This window comes from Bufo bufo, chromosome 6 (assembly GCF_905171765.1).
Source record: "Bufo bufo chromosome 6, aBufBuf1.1, whole genome shotgun sequence".
Classification (NCBI taxonomy): domain Eukaryota; kingdom Metazoa; phylum Chordata; class Amphibia; order Anura; family Bufonidae; genus Bufo; species Bufo bufo.
Window position 1 is genome coordinate 266,510,856 of NC_053394.1, and position 20,092 is coordinate 266,530,947.

The 20,092-nt window shown below is 38.9% G+C and overlaps 1 protein-coding gene across 17 annotated transcripts in view; it reads right to left on the bottom strand.

Moving 5' to 3' along the window:
* Positions 1 to 20,092, bottom strand: part of PAX2 (paired box 2) — a 76,610-nt gene that overhangs the window by 11,126 nt on the left and 45,392 nt on the right. For 9 of the 17 annotated variants that reach the window (XM_040435895.1, XM_040435894.1, XM_040435891.1 and 6 more), the window contains 3 exons: positions 12,860 to 13,035; positions 10,154 to 10,280; positions 990 to 1,199 (listed from right to left, as the gene is read on the bottom strand). In XM_040435895.1, the coding sequence (XP_040291829.1) occupies positions 990 to 1,199; positions 10,154 to 10,280; positions 12,860 to 13,035 (513 nt within the window). The remainder of the gene's footprint in view (positions 1 to 989; positions 1,200 to 10,153; positions 10,281 to 12,859; positions 13,036 to 20,092) is intronic. The other 8 variants (XM_040435899.1, XM_040435896.1, XM_040435898.1 and 5 more) reach the window with 2 other exon arrangements.

Here is a 20,092-nt window from a genome sequence, read left to right on the forward strand (position 1 = left end):
TTTAGATATAATATAGTGCAAAATACAACTCTATCCCATAATGTACTTCCAATGAGTTCACTTTTTTAAATTGTTCATAGTTATCTTTGTTTCCAACCCCATTATGAATTAAAAGAGGACAGGAGCTCATGGGATTGCTGAGGTCCAACTTCAGAAACTTCTAATGATCGACTATTAGTGAGTGCTTCTCTTTGTTAGAGCTCCTCAGTCTATGACATACACATGCATATGGAAAGATGTTGTCTTCATAGTAGAAACCCTTTAATTTTGATGATACATTGGTAACTATTGCTTTTAAGTTTCACCAGTTTACAGTTGTGCTTTACTGCTTATAGTTAAAGGGGTTTGTCAGGCATTCAGGTAGCATCCGGCAATGTCAGATCCGGCAGGCTGTTTTCAGCCGGAACAGCCTGCCAGATCTCTGAACGTTAGTATGAAACTAGCCTAGTTAAACAACCCTATCCAGGTCTCCATCATTGTGCTATACGTTCATAAGATACGGCGTAGTATTAAAGGAGTAGTCTGAGATTGAGCTCGACATGGCGCAAAAGCTGAAAAAAGTTTATACTCTCGGACTATCCCTTTAAGCATATGGATTATTCAAAATAAATGAGTCTGAAGAATACATTGATAGTAAAAATTACTTAGCTACAAAGTTTTATTAAAGCAAGTTAGAAGCTTCCACTTCTCATGAACCTTTGGCTTTAAAGATATTTTAGTAATTTTTCTTTCAGTTGTATAGGGTCTGGTGAGCATCAGCCTGGGGGATGATAGTCCCCTGCCACTCAGGAGAACTACTCTTTATTAGCAAATAAAATATGTAAATTCTAAAACAAAACATCTTTTTATAAGAAGACAGAATCTCTTGTAATTAGAATACTAACTTTTGTCTCCAATTTATGTAGGGTTGATCTGACAAAATATTTCCAGTCAGATAACCACCCAACTTAACTTGGTAGATGACTTATGCATGAGGGTAAGTTTGGTACCTGCTATAAGTGGCTGGCTGCCGAACTGCCCGTAGGGAGGGCCATGATGGGAGAAGGAGCTGTACGTAGGTGTGGACGCATCAACGGTGAGGGCCATCTGAAAAGGCTGAAGATCAGCCAGCCCCGTGCTGGCCAGTGTAGAGGGAGTGAAAGGAGTAAGGGAAGCTTCATGAGGCTCTTGCTTTACATAGAGGTGAGAGGAGAAACTCTCTGTGAGGAAGAAGGAAATGGATGGACAGAAAACAGACAGACACAGGTTGGGTGGAACACAGAAAGAGAAAAAAAAATATGTATAAATGTAAATGGAATGATAAAAACAACAAAATAAAATAAAGAGGGATTAAAATAAGTAAAAAAAATGATTCTCTAGTTGGTCTGGCACCTTGATAACTGTTCTACTTGTCATTTATTAGCTTAATTATATTCTGATGTCCTGTAAAACTTAACATAATATACAATAAGTCCATTAAGTCAATAGTCATTTTGAAGCCATAACCCTGATGTATTCTGTACAATATAATGTGAAAGAGATACCTAGTCACCTTTTGCTGTATCAGTTGAAACTACCTGAAAGTATATCTACAGAGCTGTGAATTTTCAGCCAGATCTATATAAACTCGACTCGTGATGTTTTTGGAGGTGTCAATGAATTAGCTCTTCTCTTGTCAAGAGTCATATAGTTCACCCTTTTCTGTCTCTGCAGATAACCTGGTTTCTCTTCAAATATTCTACATTTCTCAACCTTTTTTGAGGCCTAAGTTGAATTGGCAATCTTTTGTAATGCAGTCTGCCTAAATCACTGCAGCATTAGAGCAAATGCTGATCGGCATGTGGATTTGCACTTAGCCAGAACCCAGAGGATACAATTTCAGAGTAAAGGCAGAAATCTTCTGCAACAACAACAGGGATTACACTGCAGTTAATTCCTTACATTGTTTATTGTGTGTTTAGCATTGTTAGCAGCCTGAGGCCTACTGCTTAAGGTATTGGAATACAGTCCCTATAGATTTCTAGATCAGTACTAAGGTAATATGAGACATTTTATTAGGATGGCTTTAAAGTGACCAAATTGAAAAGCTTAAACCCATAGCATTGTAAATTGTCCTTTACGTTGTACGCTTGAAAGGCCAGAGATACTTCTTATTGTATCCTTCATATTTTTAAAGGGGTTGCTTTGTGAAGACCCCCTTTTAAAAAATGCCAGACCTGTGATCAGCTTATCACCATACATTTGCCTTCTCCCAGCCATCAAGATGCATATGGCTTGATAGTTCCTCTTCAGTTCTGGTGCACACAGATGCTCTATTGCATATGGACAGGAATTGTCTTCATGAGACAACCCATGTAAGTTTGACAATGTAAATTTAAATATCAAGGATAACTTTCTATCGTATATGCTGGATAGCTTTAATGAGAGTTTATACTTATCGCCGCCATATGCATTCACTTTGCCTGTGCATAGGCAAGAAATACTATCAGACCAAACTTGCCTCATACTCTGTAGGCATCCTCCTTAATCAGCTGAGACCAATGACATTAATGAAACACCAGTGACATCACTAGTGTCTTGTGAAATCATAGGTTGTATTCTCATGAATATTTGAATAATGGTTCAGGCGCTTATTTAATCCATGGTAATGTTCTCTATGTATAAACCACAATGAAAGGAATGACATAATAAAATCATGAGATTGACCAAAGTAATATCAATGATCCCAGTTCCTTGTTCATCTATAGAGATTTAGTTGTTGCCACCTGTGATAAATGTCTGGCTCTAGAATGCTGAAGTAGTCATTCTTTAGGTTCCATCACTAGAATTGATTTGCCCATGAAATATAACAAATGGATTTTGCAGGACAGAGAAGACACCCAGAGCTTTTTAACAAGGCAGTTTAATCCACCAAATTATATTATTATGTTATTTCCTGCTGGCAGCCCTTATTGAATCTGCACATTTTAAATTATTTTGTCAAATAAAACGATTGAACTTGGAAAAATGATGCAGCAGGAGGAAGGAATCTCAGCAACCACGAGAAATAGCTCCAATGGTGTCTGCTTCAAAGTGAGACTCTGATCCAAATATCTTCTGAGTCTAGGTGGAGGATACTTAATGAGATTATTTTCTAATGGCGTAAAAAAAAACTGTAGCATCTCTCACCTTGACAAAACTACAAAGAATGCATCTACTTCCCTTTCCCATAATAATCACTCCATGAATCATTCATCTTTAATAGATTATGCAAATAGAAGGACATAAAATCAACAATGATCAATAACGCCAGGCGTTTAATTGCTCGTAAAAAAAAAAAAGTGGAAAACATTTTAAGATTAAGCATGATCTGCAACCTTTTTTGGCTAATGATACCATTATTCCAAAAACTGGAGCATGGCCTAAGTGCAAGAAAATCAGCCCCCACCCTCGCTCCGCTCTCTTCTAAAGCTTTTTCCTTAATCTGTCCTTTAAAATGTTTACCTTCATTACTGTTGGTAAACAGCACTGAGTCTTAATGAGAGTTTCTGCGCTTCTCTACCGTCTGATTGAAATCCTGCATACAGATTAACATGTTAGTACTAAGGTGCCACCTGGGAGTGTCATGCTGAGCCTGCAATGAACTTTCCTCGCACTTGGACCGAGATGGATCAGGCGGAGGCATCTCAATGACATTGAAAAGATGTAACAGAGAGGCTTGACATGTGTAGTCTACTGAATTTGCAATCAGAGATGATAAACCACCCCGCATCCTCTTTTGCCACCCTGTATGCTAACCATATCTGCATTGAAGGAAAGGATAGCCATTACTATTTCACATCTGCCCTTCGAAGGGAAGCAGCCCAGCCTACATAAATATACAGTGAATTGTGACCTTGGGTAATTCACCTTACCCTCAGCAGCAGTGGCTCATGACCTATTCCTGAACTGTTACTGATAATAACTGCTGAGTGATCATTACTCATTTATTGCACTGTTCCACTACATAAAAGCCCACCAGTACTTTTGTCCCCATCTAGCTGTATAAACATGCCCTCAGCAGCTGCTCCAATACACATAAAACCTGAATTCCATTTATGATATGTTAACCTAGGAATGATACTATGTCCCCAGATCGGTCTGAGCAGTACATGGGTTTAAGAAGCATGGATTATTTCATGAGTTTATTAAATATAACTTTGGTTGTTCTTGATCACAATACTCAGTTTTGTCAGACTTATTTACTCCTCATCTCTTGCCCTTCAGTCTTGCCTACAGTCCAGTGGGCTGGGACAGAACAACATTTTGGTCTTTGAAGTGGGCTGAGACAGAACAACATTTTGGTCTTTGAAGTGGGCTGGGACAGAACAACATTTTGGTCTTTGAAGTGGGCTGGGACAGAACAACATTTTTCAGACCCCCGCTGATCATCTGTTTGAGAAGGAACCAGCTCTCGCAGTAGCGCTGTGGCCTTCTCTCAGCTTAGTCTAGGCCATGTGACTTCACATTTATCGATCACATGGACTAGGCATGGCTCAGCCCCATTGAATTGAATGGGACTGAGCTATGATACCAAGCACAGGCATTATAAAATGGTGAGCAGAAAAAAGGCCACAGCGTTACTGCAAGCAATGGGGGCCTTCTAAAACAGCTGATCAGCAGGGGTCCCAGTCATCAGTAGTAAAGTCTCAGAAAACCCATTTATATTTTAAGCTGTGATGGGGAGCCACTTTCAAGACATAGTAAACATGAAAAAATTAGAAACATTTGCAGATAGTTGCCAAATTTGAAACACTAGTATATTACCATCCAAATTAGCACTGGTTAATATTGTTATTGTGAATGTCTCATTGCAACCAGTGGATATGACTATAACTGTGTCAATCTGCAAAGCTAAGGGTCACGAGTCACATGTGGCTTCTAAACCCCTAAAAGGGACCACTGCTGTATGAGAACCAGTAAAAGATGTTCAATTCTCCTACAATGACAGCACAGGGAAAATAAAGCATTGCACAGTTCCTGTTGAAATCAATGGGCAACATGTATGGTGCACAAACGTGCTAGCTCTTCCAAATTGAGAGATGATGTGTGTTATTATTCACTTTGGGTAACAGATGATGATCTTGAACTCCCCTCTATTAACTCAGAATACAATAATAATAATTATTAGCTATAGGAAGTACCACATTAACTTTAAAGGGCTATTTCTATCTGGGACATTGGTGTCATATTGCCAATCACAGATGGATGCCGGTGCCAGTCTCACTTCTGGGATCCACTCCTTTCTCCATAATAAGAACCCACTGCGCAAGCAAGGCCACTATCTGTTCGTTGTTATCGGTGTTCTGAAAATAGCTGAGTGCTCTCAGCTATTTCTGGCAGTCCCATAGCAATGGAAAGGCAGCCATGCTTGTGCGGTGATCTTTCTATTCACTGCTATGGGACTACCGAAAATAGCGTGCTTGCTCAGCTATTTTTGGAGCTCCCATAGTGATGAATGAAGAGCACAATGGGCATTTGCGGTGTGCTTTCCTTCACTTTGGGGTCCCTATTCTCTACATAGAAGCAGGTCCTAGAGGTGGGAGCCACACCTATCTGACATTGATTTCATATCCCAGCAATATGTCATCAATCTTCCTGATGGGCCAATCCCTTTAATGTCCTTAGAACAATTGGATGAATTGTGAATTGTGGGAAACATTCAGTTCCCGAACTCTAATATGAAGCATAGCATGCAGTATAACATTTCAGCATGTCCCATGCACTCTAGTATTCACGACCAGTGTGGATATTATACATAGACCACCATCATTTCTACACCACTCATATACTACATATACTAGTAAGATTAAGAAGATTTGTAGACCCCATAGATAAAGAAAGTCCAGTTGTGGCTGCAAACCCTGAAACGTCTAGTGCTATGCCATTGCCGGGAAGTTTGTTGTGACATGGTAAGTAAATTTGTAACCAAAGCTGATTTTTTTTTTATATAACTACAAAGGTGTTTTTAATAATGTACATTTAAATAAATTATATTAAATACACATATTAGTACTTAAGACAAATGAGCAATATATAGGATGTTACTGACAGACCATAAGTTTACACAATGCTGACATATACACTCACCTAAAGAATTATTAGGAACACCTGTTCTATTTCTCATTAATGCAATTATCTAGTCAACCAATCACATGGCAGTTGCTTCAATGCATTTAGGGGTGTGGTCCTGGTCAAGACAATCTCCTGAACTCCAAACTGAATGTCAGAATGGGAAAGAAAGGTGATTTAAGCAATTTTGAGCGTGGCATGGTTGTTGGTCCCAGACGGGCCGGTCTGAGTATTTCACAATCTGCTCAGTTACTGGGATTTTCACGCACAACCATTTCTAGGGTTTACAAAGAATGGTGTGAAAAGGGAAAAACATCCAGTATGCGGCAGTCCTGTGGGCAAAAATGCCTTGTGGATGCTAGAGGTCAGAGAAGAATGGGCCGACTGATTCAAGCTGATAGAAGAGCAACGTTGACTGAAATAACCACTCGTTACAACCGAGGTATGCAGCAAAGCATTTGTGAAGCCACAACACACACAACCTTGAGGCGGATGGGCTACAACAGCAGAAGACCCCACCGGGTACCACTCATCTCCACTACAAATAGGAAAAAGAGGCTACAATTTGCACAAGCTCACCAAAATTGGACTGTTGAAGACTGGAAAAATGTTGCCTGGTCTGATGAGTCTCGATTTCTGTTGAGACATTCAAATAGTAGAGTCCGAATTTGGCGTAAACAGAATGAGAACATGTATCCATCCTCTGATGGCTACTTCCAGCAGGATAATGCACCATGTCACAAAGCTCAAATCATTTCAAATTGGTTTCTTGAACATGACAATGAGTTCACTGTACTAAAATGGCCCCCACAGTCACCAGATCTCAACCCAATAGAGCATCTTTGGGATGTGGTGGAACGGGAGCTTCGTGCCCTGGATGTGCATCCCTCAAATCTCCATCAACTGCAAGATGCTATCCTATCAATATGGGCCAACATTTCTAAAGAATGCTATTAGCACCTTGTTGAATTAATGCCACGTAGAATTAAGGCAGTTCTGAAGGCAAAAGGGGGTCCAACACCGTATTAGTATGGTGTTCCTAATAATTCTTTAGGTTAGTGTATATATATACCAAGGTATGCTTAATTTGGTATATACTTTAAGCGCTCTGCCACAAATTAGAACATATATACAAATTAGAACAGTAGGAGTCATTTGTATACATAGCTAGGTGGCTGAATTATATCACCAAGTGCACATAATATGAACCTAGTAGTGTATAAAAGAAAGGCTGGGTAAGGTAAGTTGACTTAAAGGGGTTCTCCAGGAATTAAGAAAATGAAAATACTTAAATATTACTTAATTATAAATATATTCTCAAATACCTTTTATTATTTATAATGGCTCATTTTGTCTGGGGAGCAATCATCAGGGGAAACAAAATGGCCGCTGTCCCATTAGTTCACACAAAACCTGTCCTGGTCACACATAAGGACAAGTCACTTTACAACACTGAGGTAAAGAGCTGCCTACTCCTCCTCCTCTCCTACTTGTCAAGGATTATGATCATGAATACAGATGATAAGAACTTTAGCTCAATGTCTGGGGAATTTAGTTCATGAGGAGCCATGACGTACAGAGAGGACGGGCAGGACAGACTGTGGTAATGTGTTGCTGTGGTAATGGAGACTGCATACAACTGCTGCTGCTCATTAGCCACACCTCACCCTCCTCATGTCTCCTCATCTTTTCCATTCCCACAGAGATTCACCTGTATTCAGGATCATGATCCCTGACAAGCAGAGCAGAGAGGAGGTTGAGGCAGCACTTTGTCTCATTGTGGTGAAATACCTTGTCCTCCTGTGTGATTAGAGCAGGTTTTGTGTGTACTTATTAGTGATGAGCAGCAGGGGCTATATTCGAATTTGCAATATTTCACGAATATTTGGTTAAATATTTGTCATATAATCCCAAATTCACAAATTTGAGATAATTTTCTTGATTGCGAAAAATCAGCAATGTAATATCCGTGTAATGCGTGCGAAATACAGAGGTGGGTCACTTTTGCTATATTTTCCAAGCTGCTAGAAGTTTCCTGGGACTGGAGAAAATGGTTGGCACGGCAGAACATTAAAAATGGCTTTATATGCAGTTAGAGTGCTCCAATATATTCGCAATTGCGCTAATCGGCACAAATGATGTGAATATTTTGGAGCGCATTGCTTCACATTTTAGCAGGTCTGCATGTATGTATGGACAGCAGAACCTATCACACTACCTAACACACTGCACTGCAACAGCTACACTATATCAGGATATAACCTACACTGACTACCTCCCACTACCTATCTGTATTAGGGTACTTTCACGCTGGCGTTATTCTTTTCCGGCACTGAATTCCGTTATAGGGGCTCAATACCGGAAAATAAATGATCAGTTTTATCCTAATGCATTCTGAATGGTGAGCAATCCGTTGAGGATGCATCAGGATGTCTTCAGTTCAGTCTTTTTGCCTTTTCAGGACGGAGATAATACCGCAGCATGCTGCGGTTTTATCTCCGTCCAAAATTCCGGAACACTTGCCGGAATGCCGAATCCCATTGACATGCATTAATGCCGGATCCTTTTTTGCGGTCTGCGCATGCTCAGACTGCAAAAAATTAGAATTTTTTTTTATGCCGGATCCATTTTTCCGGATGACACCAGAGGGATGGATCCTGCATTTCAATGCATTTGTCAGACGGATCAGGATTCTGATCCGTTTGACAAATGCCATCAGTTTGCATACGTTTTGACTGCCTGCCGGAATCCTCTGCCGCAAGTGTGAAAGTACCCTCATATATATAAGCTATCTAACTATCTATCTAATGTAGTGTGGAAAGAACAGAGCACAGCAATGACACTGCAGAACTTTAAAAAACTGTAGAAAATGGCTGCTGGGGAGGGTTATTATATAGTAAGGGGTAGGCAACTTTCCTATTGGTTGCTAGGGATGTTGCTAAGCTCAGACAAAGACATTGCAACCTTCTCATTGGCCCACAAGGAAGAGGAAAGGTTACTGATGAAAAAAAATCTCCACTATTCGAAATTACAAATATACAGTATATCCCTATATTCTAAATGTTCGCGAATTCTCGAAGTGCCGATATTCGCGATTAATATTTGCAATTCAAATATTTGCACCCAACAATAGTACTGATAGGACGGCGGCCATCTTATTTCTCCTAATGATTGCTCCGTATACAAAACAAGCCATTTTAAGTAATAAAAGGTATTTGTGAATATATTTTTTATAAAATAATATTTAAGTATTTAAAAAATTTTAATTCCTCGAGAACCCCTTTAAGGCCTCTTTCACATGACAGTATCCGTATTGAAGTCCACAAACCACGGATCTGCAAAATACTGATTCTAACCATGTGCTGCCTTCATTTCACACCCATCAGTAGAAAAGGCTATTATTGTCTGCAAAACAGACAACAATAGAACATGTTCTATAAATTATGGAAAGGCCACATAAATGAAGATGGCCATGTGCTGTGGAATGTGGATGCCAAATGTGGTCATGGGCATGAGGCCTAAACGAGTTACAATCCTTGTTTCTTACAGGGGTGCTTCATCTATAAACTGATCGCAGAATTACCTAGTACCCCCGGAAATGAGCTGTAAGCTGCCGAGGAACATGGCATAGTGTCTTACATTTCCCTAGTATACCATTACAGAGGAGGTTAAAGGGTTTTCAAGGACAAGAACTGCTGATCAGTCGCTTGCGTGAGTGTTGAAGCCTCTTCATTATTTATATTGCTCTGTACATCTGCCTGCCATACACTTAGCAGTGGTTGTGCTTGGTATTGCAGTTTTCTTTTTCAAAACAACTGATCTGCAGTGATGCGGGGAGATTTGGGACCCTCTGATCTGTTATTGATGACCCTAGACTAAGGATAGCCCATCAATATTGTAATCCCAGAAAACCATTAAGAGGATCATATATGTGGAGATACTGAGTGAACTTCATGATATTCTTATAATCAGATCATACCTTGAAGGTGTTCCATTTTAACTCTTACTGTACTGGTAGGGACATGTAATCATGTGTACCAATCAAAACCAAACAAGTAAAATTCTAGGGAAGAGTTTTACCTACCAGTTACTACTGGATACGACTGAGGTCCTGACACATTGTTTCCTAGGTCTGCATTGCCAGAGACTGTTAAACTAGATTTGACTTCATCCAGACCAGGGGTCAGTGCTGGAAGGGAGTATTCATTTGCCTGATGGTCAATAAAAAATAAAATAACAATTACTGTAGGCAATAAGTGTAAAGAAAACTCATGAACCTGGTTGCACTTTGCTGTATTAGGCCCAATGTGGCTTGACTTCCAATGTCTATTTTAGAAATTAGTTCGATTAGAGAAGTTTTATCAATTGCCCAAACCATGAAAAAATAGCAAATCACAGAAATCATCATGTCTATTCATTTTAAGAGTAGTAGAGTGAAGTAAGAGAAATATAGGAAGTGAGTAATAATTTCTTTGTAATTCTGCCAGTATTTAAGTCACTTTTTTAGCTGATAGAGTTGTTACAGAAGTATATAATGCTTGTTTATGTGTGTATTATGTGTATTTCATGAAGTATGCTGTCCTACACTGTGTATTGGAAATGAAAATGCGTATGGTAAAACCTGTGCTATCAGGTAATGTGCTGTTTGCTTAAAATGTGGACAGCATTTATGATATAGGTAACCCCGTATTGCATTACAGTGTTAAAAGAGGGGGACTAGGAGATGGGATAGTTGTGAGTTGGCCATAAATAAACTGAAACAAATGTACAAAGCTGAATGTGAAAACAGGGTCATTTTCTTTAAAGAACGTAAAGCCCCAAGTGATATCCAAGAAGCAGATGGGCTTTAGTTTCCCATCTCCTACACTTTACATTGCTATCTCATAGATTTTGCCGGTGGTATATTAAAAATAAAAACAAAACCAAAAATCACCTGTCTTCCTAAATCATCAGCATTTGATTTTGTGAATGATGTGCTTCATTAAATACAATGGAAGGATACTCCCCCATCACCCTGTTCGTATTTTCCCTCTTCCTGTTCACTGGGGTATGAAATTGGGGAGTGGGCCAGAGCACATGGCCAACAGAAGGGTGGGAGGGGGAGTCATTGAATTTGAAAGGGTGTCCTGTCCAAAACAATCTAGTAATTGCCTTCTTATTATGGTTTTCTCGGGAGCAGACCTTGCTCTCTACAGCTGCCTTTTCAAAGGGATAATAAAAAGAGGGAACCAAAAAGAGAGAGAAAACTCTTTCTGATTAATATTACATTAAATTAAAACTGATTTTCTGCTCTTTCTTGCCCCTTTTTTTTTTCCATCCACGCCCCCACCTCTATGCCTGGACGCCACAGCCTAGTCATTTCCAATTCCTTTTCGTATTGATCTTCCTGTTGAAATCAGTTTCGTAATTAGCTGCAAATTAGGCCTTCTACTGGGGGTGAAGCTGCCCCCTGATTTATCACCGGAGTAATTCGCTGTGATCGGAGAGAAATTAAAATGAACTCAATTAGGCTTTAGATTTGCTTTATGGGCCCTGCTTTAAGTTTCAGGGTGAAAAAAATGACTGTGCTGGCGTTTAATAGTCTAATGAAAGTAAATAAAGGTTATCCATTGTAATAAACTCTGGGACTCTGGGAAAAGAAAAAAAAACTGATTCAAATATGCCTTTTCTTCATTTCATGTTTTATAGTTTGGGGCATTTCGGAAGATTTTTTATTAATCATGTTCCATTAAGACAAACAACTTCTATGATAAAAATAGAAAGACTAGTTACTGTGCAAGGATATCAGCCGAGGTCTACAATTCCTGTTTTTTATGCGGCCTTAAAGCACAGAAAAGTGGTTTAAAGAGCTAGGTTGCTCAACTAGCTTTATTTTTGAACTGGCTCATGGTACTCCATAATCTGTTTTATAAAATGATATTTGATTTTGATATAAGTAGAAAGCTTGAACTTAAAAAAGTAAAAAAAGAGTGGCTTTGAGTAAACAGCAGCTCAGTAATGGTAGTTTTAAACTCATTGCTGAAGGTATTTTTAAGTTCTCTTTATCTGGGTGGCCTTCATCGGCAATAGTATCCACAAAGATTATTTTGAAAAATGGCTACCTAGTGGGTCAACAAGGGACTTTACATATATAAATTAATTTGTTTCTGTTATTTAGTATTTTGATTCAGTATGATGTATACTGTACTCTGGTGAACAAGATCTCTTCAAAAAATATCCTACCGGTGATTCCAAAACCGCTTAAAACTTTAAAGTTTAGAACCAAAGGAATTTGCACTCGGGCTCTAGTGTCAATGTAAGGCAGTGTGTTTAATGTATGCTCTCCCAGCAAATAAGTTATAATAATCCATTTGCGCACATACGCCCAACAGAGGCCAAACGAGTGTTTGTTGTGCCTCCATCTGGCCGGTATGCCTTGGCATTTTTTCTTTTTTTCTTGAACTGCATAAGAAAGTGCACCAAACAGTGCTTTTCAACACTAAGGGCCATCACAAAAAAAGTATTTGTTTTGTCATGATGGGACCTATCCATAGGTGATGGATCCAACTGTGTGGCATCTATCAATGATTTCTGTTGGATGTATATATCATGAGCATATACCTCCAATGGAAGCTACAATGCAGTGTGTACAAAGCTTAATTGCAAAATATATGTCTGTAATACTCATATAGTACAGTCATGACATTTTTTCTGTACATCTTTCATTTTCTGGGGAAATTACCTTATAGGGAAAGTTTTTACTTATTCTACTTATATTAACAAGATAGAATATTTCTCTCACCCACTTTACCTGCTCTGATTTAATGTGTTCTGAAGCTTGAAAGACATCAGAATATGATGGGCGTTCAAATACCCGATCTAAGGCTTCCAACTGTTGCTGGGTGAAGTTGTCTGCACGTAGATGTTTCCGTAAGCTCTCCACGCTGCTCTGAGAATCTCCATTTGGACCAGAACCATCAGACCCATCTATATAACAAAAGAGGACACAGCAATGATAGCAGCTTGTAGCTTTGCCAGAAGAGCTACTAATTCCATAGATTCATAAGGCAAATTAAGTGTTTACAGGAAGCTAATTTTTGGTGTTATCTGACTTGGAACAATACATTCTACACTGTACTGAATTATATAATTAGATTATTAATAGTGTGTTAATAATGGGTAGATATTAATGCTTCAGTTATTGTGTACTGACTTTTACGTCTGGTGAGCATAGGTAGTCGTATTTCAGCACTGTGTATTAGATTTCATAGTATGAATTCTATCTAAAGCAAAAATATTTGCCCATTCTGTTCCAGTGGGAATGAAGCCGGGAGATTACATTAAGGCTGATAAATCTTATTCTTTGCAGGTGAATGTTGGATATGATATAATCAATATTACATTATATAGCATGGAGCAGTATCCTTCATAAGCTAATGTAAAATATCAGATATTGATTAGAGGAAGTACAAAGCCTTTTGTCTTATCCTTTAGCAAAGCATCATTTCGTTCACCCTAGAGGAAATGGCCCATGTTGATTTCTCTTTATGTTAATTTTAAAAATGATTATGGATGACTTTTCATGTTATAATTAAAAAGGATATATCTATACTATATATTTTTTATATATTTGTAGTTAGTTTTAGTATGATTGGATTAATTATTAAGCATGTTATACATCAAAGGGGTACATAGGGGTTGTCCCAGAATGTCAGCTTATCACCTATCCATAGGATGTAATAAATGTCTAATCCATGGGGGTCTGACCTCTGGGACTCTCACCGAAAACAGGGGTTCTGTGCCCCCCATTTAATGGAGCTGCAGTCAAGTATGCACACTAACATTCCATTAAAGCTCTGAGGGGCTACTGGAGATATTAGAGAGCTATACTCATCTATTTTCAGCAGTTTCATAAGCTTTGAATAGAGCAGCTGTCTGCATGCCAACCACCACAGGTAAGAAGGTACTACCACTCTCATGATCCTTAGGGGTCCCAAAGGTCAGACTTCCATAAATAAGACACCAATCACCTACCTTATGGATAGGTGATATCTTTAGGATTGCTTTAATTGATGGTTTGAGCTGAAGCCCCTCAAGGGTTTGGCCACTTACTAGCTACAGTTGACCAATGTGTATGTAAGATGACAATATGGCACTTACTAATATAACCTTTGTTGATATTCTGTCGTTTGCTATAGTTCATAAGCCATGTCCCCTTGTTGGGTAAATCTCCAGTTCTTTCCACATATTGGTCCTGTCCATAATGGAGGATATGATTTATGAACTATAGCAAATGGCACAGAATATCAACAAAGGCTATATTACTAAGTGCTATATGAAAAACAAGTTACAGTGGAAGAAGCCCAAAAGCATCCCAACCTTCTACAAGGAATGGAACTGTTTGTAGGAAGGCCATCCTCTAGGATAGGTAGTCTAGAGATTTTAATTAGCATCAATAGTGGTAGCCATTTGGATTGTCCCCCTCTATTTACAAGCTTTATATAGCTTAAAAAGATCGATACTAACATTGAGATGCAAGTGTATCATAGCATGTATTCATACTTTCAATGTCTGATAGCAGATTGTCTGATAGCCTCTTCAGACTAAATCTTTCTATTAGGTAAGGATAATCATTAATGCCAGTTATTAAACTGACAACGTGATGAACATATAGTAGAAGCATTGAATATTCTGCCACTGGTTCTACCTCCCTCTCCTACTCTATGCTACACCCTTCGATTTCAAGATATGTGTCATTGAGATCTTGATAAATAATATCCAAGTTTGAGGATTAGCCTTTACACTCATGTGGAGGGTTATATATGATGCTAAAATAGTCACCAACTGAGACATGCCCCTGTATCCCTCTTCATTGTAGCATTGTTAAAACAGTATTGAAGTAATAGACTTCGCTAGACTGATATGGACACTACTTAAGTTATGATGAGTTGTAATTAAGGAAGAAAGAACACATAATCGCATATTATAGAGGATTATGATTTTGCCATTTTTCCATACTCGATAATTAAATGGTCGGCCAAACAGCTATACCCCATCTCCCTATACTCAACTGAGCTTGCTTGTGTTACCAATGGGGAAATCCATCAAATTCACTAGTTCTATTCCTTACATGGACTCTAATAGACAGTAGGAACCTTCTTTTGAGATGTCAGTGGTCCCTCTTAACTACTGGGGATCTGTATCTGCCCTTGTGAGAGAAGGACATAAACCACTGCCAGACTCCTCATGAAAACAAAAGGATTGGGCATTAAAATGTAACATGCTCGACCCGACATACAAAGTCAGGAGAGAGTTGGCACACCCCCATACACATAACTAGTTAGATGGCCCTACCGATTTCATGTCCCGCTTTACTGTTACATGTATGGGTACCCTTATGGCCAACTAGTGGTCCACTAGTAATTTTAATAACCAGTATGGCAGTGATCATCAGATAAGGTGAACATATAACATAAAGCAATGCTATGTATTTCAAATGAGGAGAAATGCGATCAAAATAAGTCCTATGTAGGTACTTAAAGTGCTCCTTGTATCTAAAGATGTTGTAAATCCAGGGTTAAATACTACTGCCCTGTGAAAATTCGGAATCATCTGCTAACACACATCGGTTTTAACACATTTAAAATCAAAAGATCAGCGTTTAAAAAAAAGCCATGACCCAATAGATAGACGTCTGATCTTGTATATGTGTGTGTGAGCCTGGATTGCTCTCACAGTGCTGTCCTCCCTCCTCTGCTTTATTTATGCAGGGGGCCTTTTCAGATCTCGACAAATCTGTCAGTCTAAATTTGCGAGAGATTATGGCGCTCCTTCTCTTGCACAGGGAGCGATGATATATGATATGTGCTAGCCCTATTGATTGCCTGATCTGGTGGCAGAGGGCCGGCGAAATGAACTTGAAATGAACATCATGCCTCAACTCATTGTGCGTATAATACACTACTTAATCCCGCATTTTTCAGCCGCTATGGAATTCAATTGATCAATCATGTTCCACTGATAGTGCTCTTTTAGGGGTTATTGCTGCGCGGCATGCCAACCAGTTATTTATTTATTTTACCCACTGTGGGCTTGGTGAGTGGAAGCCGGGTTACAGAGAACATGAGAGGCAATGCCAGGCTGGGAAAAGGAAGAGAGAAACAAGGTAATTAACCTTGTGAAGCCAGGACATTTACAGCGCATGCAATTTTCCATAGACGCGCAGAGAGGATCTATGTTGTCTACACACATTTTCCACACAAATTACATATGCTATGTTAAGTTTTACATATCAGAAATTACATTTTCAAAATTTCAGCCTCTCAGTATGATTTCTAAAAATGTATGTAATAGACAATGCAGTCATTGTGGTTATTTTAATTTTACTTTTCATTTACAGGATGTTACAGTGAAAAATAAAATGAATGACTGTTTTCAAGTATTACTTGCAAAGTGATGAGTTACAACCAATTGCTCTTTCACTAATACGTAGTGTAACCTTCTCAGTTTGGAACTGCATCAGCAGCGCAATGACAGGGTTAAACTCTCGGACTTCCCCGGTTGAATATCTTACTTTTAATTAATAATCTAATTGCAACATTGTGTCTTGTTCTATTACGGCATGTAGTTGCTGGCACCTCCACCCCCACCACCGCCGCACACTTCCTAATTCCCTCTGAAACCTGCCGGTGTCAGGCATCTTTCCTGGACACCCCCTTGGGGGCCTTTCATAGCGTTGGCAGTTGTTGCAGTTTCAAACTCAATTGTTCTCGTCGGTACTGAGGCAAATGGAGTCATTAATTACCTTCTATCAGCTGGGCTGAGTTCAGAAGGCGATCAATAACCCAGCGTTTGTCATTCACAGCAGCAAGCGAGCGAGCAGGAGAACAGCTAAACCAATACCCGCACACAGCACAACAACATCATATAATCATAATACTAGTCATCAATACTGTAGCAGTGTTTTTCTTCACAGAGATAATTCATTCCTTCAAAAACAGAAAATGACTTTCCGTTTCTCGGTCAGAGCGGAGGGAAAAGATGTAGGAAGCTTTGGTTGTGAAATCTGACATCAGTCATCAGTCTTCACCCTCTCATACCAGACATTGGCTGAGCATTATGCAGGGGGATGCTGCAAAGCAGTTACAGCTTTCATAAATGCTTTACCTTTATTAAGCTCATTAATCATAGATTTAAGGGCTTGGGTTGCAGGCTGCAGAGAAGATGTAGGCCAAGGGCATCCAACCTATAGCGCACCAGATGCCACTGAACTACAACAACTAGGAAGTTCAGACTGGTGTTGCTGATGATGGGAATTGTTGGCTAATGATACCTTTATCTACTGCCATGCTTCATCACATCATCCATTGTATTATCGGGCAACTGAGGTCATCCTTTTTGAAAGAAGTGGGTGAATTCAATTGTTTGCTATCAATCTAGCTAACCTGCATGACAATGTATGGACTCACAGATAACAAAATCAGCTTGTCATGTCTTTTCAAACTGGCAGTTATGAGTTGTCTTCACATCAATGGGAATTTTTACCTAAGGGTTGTATAATATTAGCTTTCCTACTGCAGCAGCAGCCCTACTCCTGTCTGTTGGCAGTTAGACTAGTTTAACACCTCCCCACCGGATCCCATTATAGTCAGTGGGCTCCAGCAGTGCATGGCCCTATCCAGCTAGGCCAGATACGGTGAACTCCAGCAGGCTGTCGGATATCTTTAACGCATAGCCTAAGCTCCATTTACTGGACTAGGGATGAACTGCAGTACCCAACAAAACCTGTGGATAGGAGTGGCACTGTTTCTGTAAAAAGCATCTATGTTTCTCTAATCACTTACAAATACATTCAATGAATTCTTGTTTATTTAATAAAATGTATTCCATATAAATAAGGCCTATTAATCTACATCATGCCCCAAAGAGATCTCAGGAATAGTAGCTGTATGGAGCTACTGGGTTTATTTATAGTTCTATATAGCACAGTCTATAGACCTACTGTATTCATCAAAGTCTATGACTTCCATGTAGTGTGCTGTTCATGTCTAAGTACAGCATATCTATACAACGTCCTCCGCTAAAATATTAATTTGGGGCATATTGGTACATAATGTGAATAATGGACACTCATAACTTCATGTTCTCTCATTTCTATGATAAAAAACTGCAGAAGGGAACTCATCACCATAAAAATGCAGTACAATCTGCAGGCAGCATGTTACAGAGCAGGAGGAGCTGAGCAGATTGATATCGTTTTGTGGGAAAAGATTCAGCATGAAGTCCCATGCACATGACTGTATTTTTGGTTCACATCCAGTCCGCATTTTTTCTCATTTCAGTGGGATCACAAAAATGCAGACAGCACACCATGTATTGTCTACATCTGTATTTCTGTTCTGCTTCCCTACAAAAAAGATAAAAAATGTCCTATTCCTGTCCATTTTGTGGACAATAATAGGCATTTTTAACATAGGGTGGGACATGCAGAATGGGAAAATGCGTAACGTGTTTTGCGGATCGCAAAATGGATATGGCCGTGTGCATGGAGCTTAAATTGTAAATTTTGTTTAGTTTCTCTTTATTAAATTTTATAAAAAGTGTACACCATGTGAAAAAAAAATTGAAAAAAATTATAATAAGAGAAAAATTATACCAAGTAAATCGTCTCCTTAATAAACTTGCAATTTATTGCTCTAAATATCTGCTCATTCTAGTGGGTAGTCCATAGTAACAGTTGTCTAGGTAAGTGCACACATATAGGTAAGGTTGTCAATCACAAAATGGATCCTCCCACTGGACTCCTAAGCCTAGAATGTGCACATATTTAGAGCAAAAAATTACAAGTTCTTCTGAATCTTTTCCCACAAAACTACATAGCAATCTGCTCAGCTCCCCTTGCTCTAGAACATACTTCCCACAGAACAAACCACATGTCCAACTTGACAAGCTACCTTAGTACTTGGAGGTGATTCTAGATTACCTTGTTTACTAGCAAAGATCTGGATCATGGTTGCTCTTTCAATCTTCTATGCAATTTACTCCAATCTACTCCATCTGTACACATCTTGCTCACAGTAATTTCTACACTGTATTCTTGCATGTGTCTAATTATCACATAAAGTATAACTCTAATACTGCCCGCCTCACTGAATCAGCCTAATACATGATGAGGAAAGAGCCCTGAATAAAAGACACCGGGTTCTACAGTCAGTGAGCAGAGAAACCTAATAAGTTATGCATGAAGACAAATTGTATGCTATCACCTAGGTAGCTCGGCAAACAAGGTAAAGATTCACCAACCACACATAGCAGAAATTCAGGCACAAACATCCTGGCAAGATATCATTTATTACAAAAAACAATAAAAAAACAATATTAGAACATTCAGTGTAAACTGATATAAGAGATGACAGGCCATAAATAAATGTGTTTTCCAGGTTGGTGCTTGCCATCTTCACAAACAAGGTTCAGATCCACTGATCCAGAACATCACTGTAGCCTTAGAGCTTTACTACTTGAACTTTTCCTTTCTTCTTTATCAATGTGGTTAGTTATAAACTCATTCCATGAGAGTCAACAACTGGATCTAGACTTTGCCACCATGCATTTACCATTGACATGAGTGAATCCTCTAAAATTCTTAATATGATTTGCTGCAATTTTCATACCCAATCAGTTAATTCTGCTATCTCTATGGCCTATTAGGTAGTCCACCACTTATTCAGCCCCATAGAGTCATCAGAGGAGACCACCTAGTTATTCTGTATCCAATCTAAATCCTTGTTTTCTCCCATCAGAAAAAATGTATTGCTTTCTAATTCACATGCTAGATAAAGCGAATAAACAGGCTCCAGTAGTACAATTATAATATTATTTGAATGGGTAGATGAGTTAAGAAATTAATATGAAATGTTGTGGCTAGATATATTATGGCAGAAGTATCAATGCATTATTTTGGTATATTTACATCGAAAATATGGCATTCAGCATGAACCCCAAAATGTGGTCATTTTCATTAGTTTTTAGAAAAGGACTATCGTGT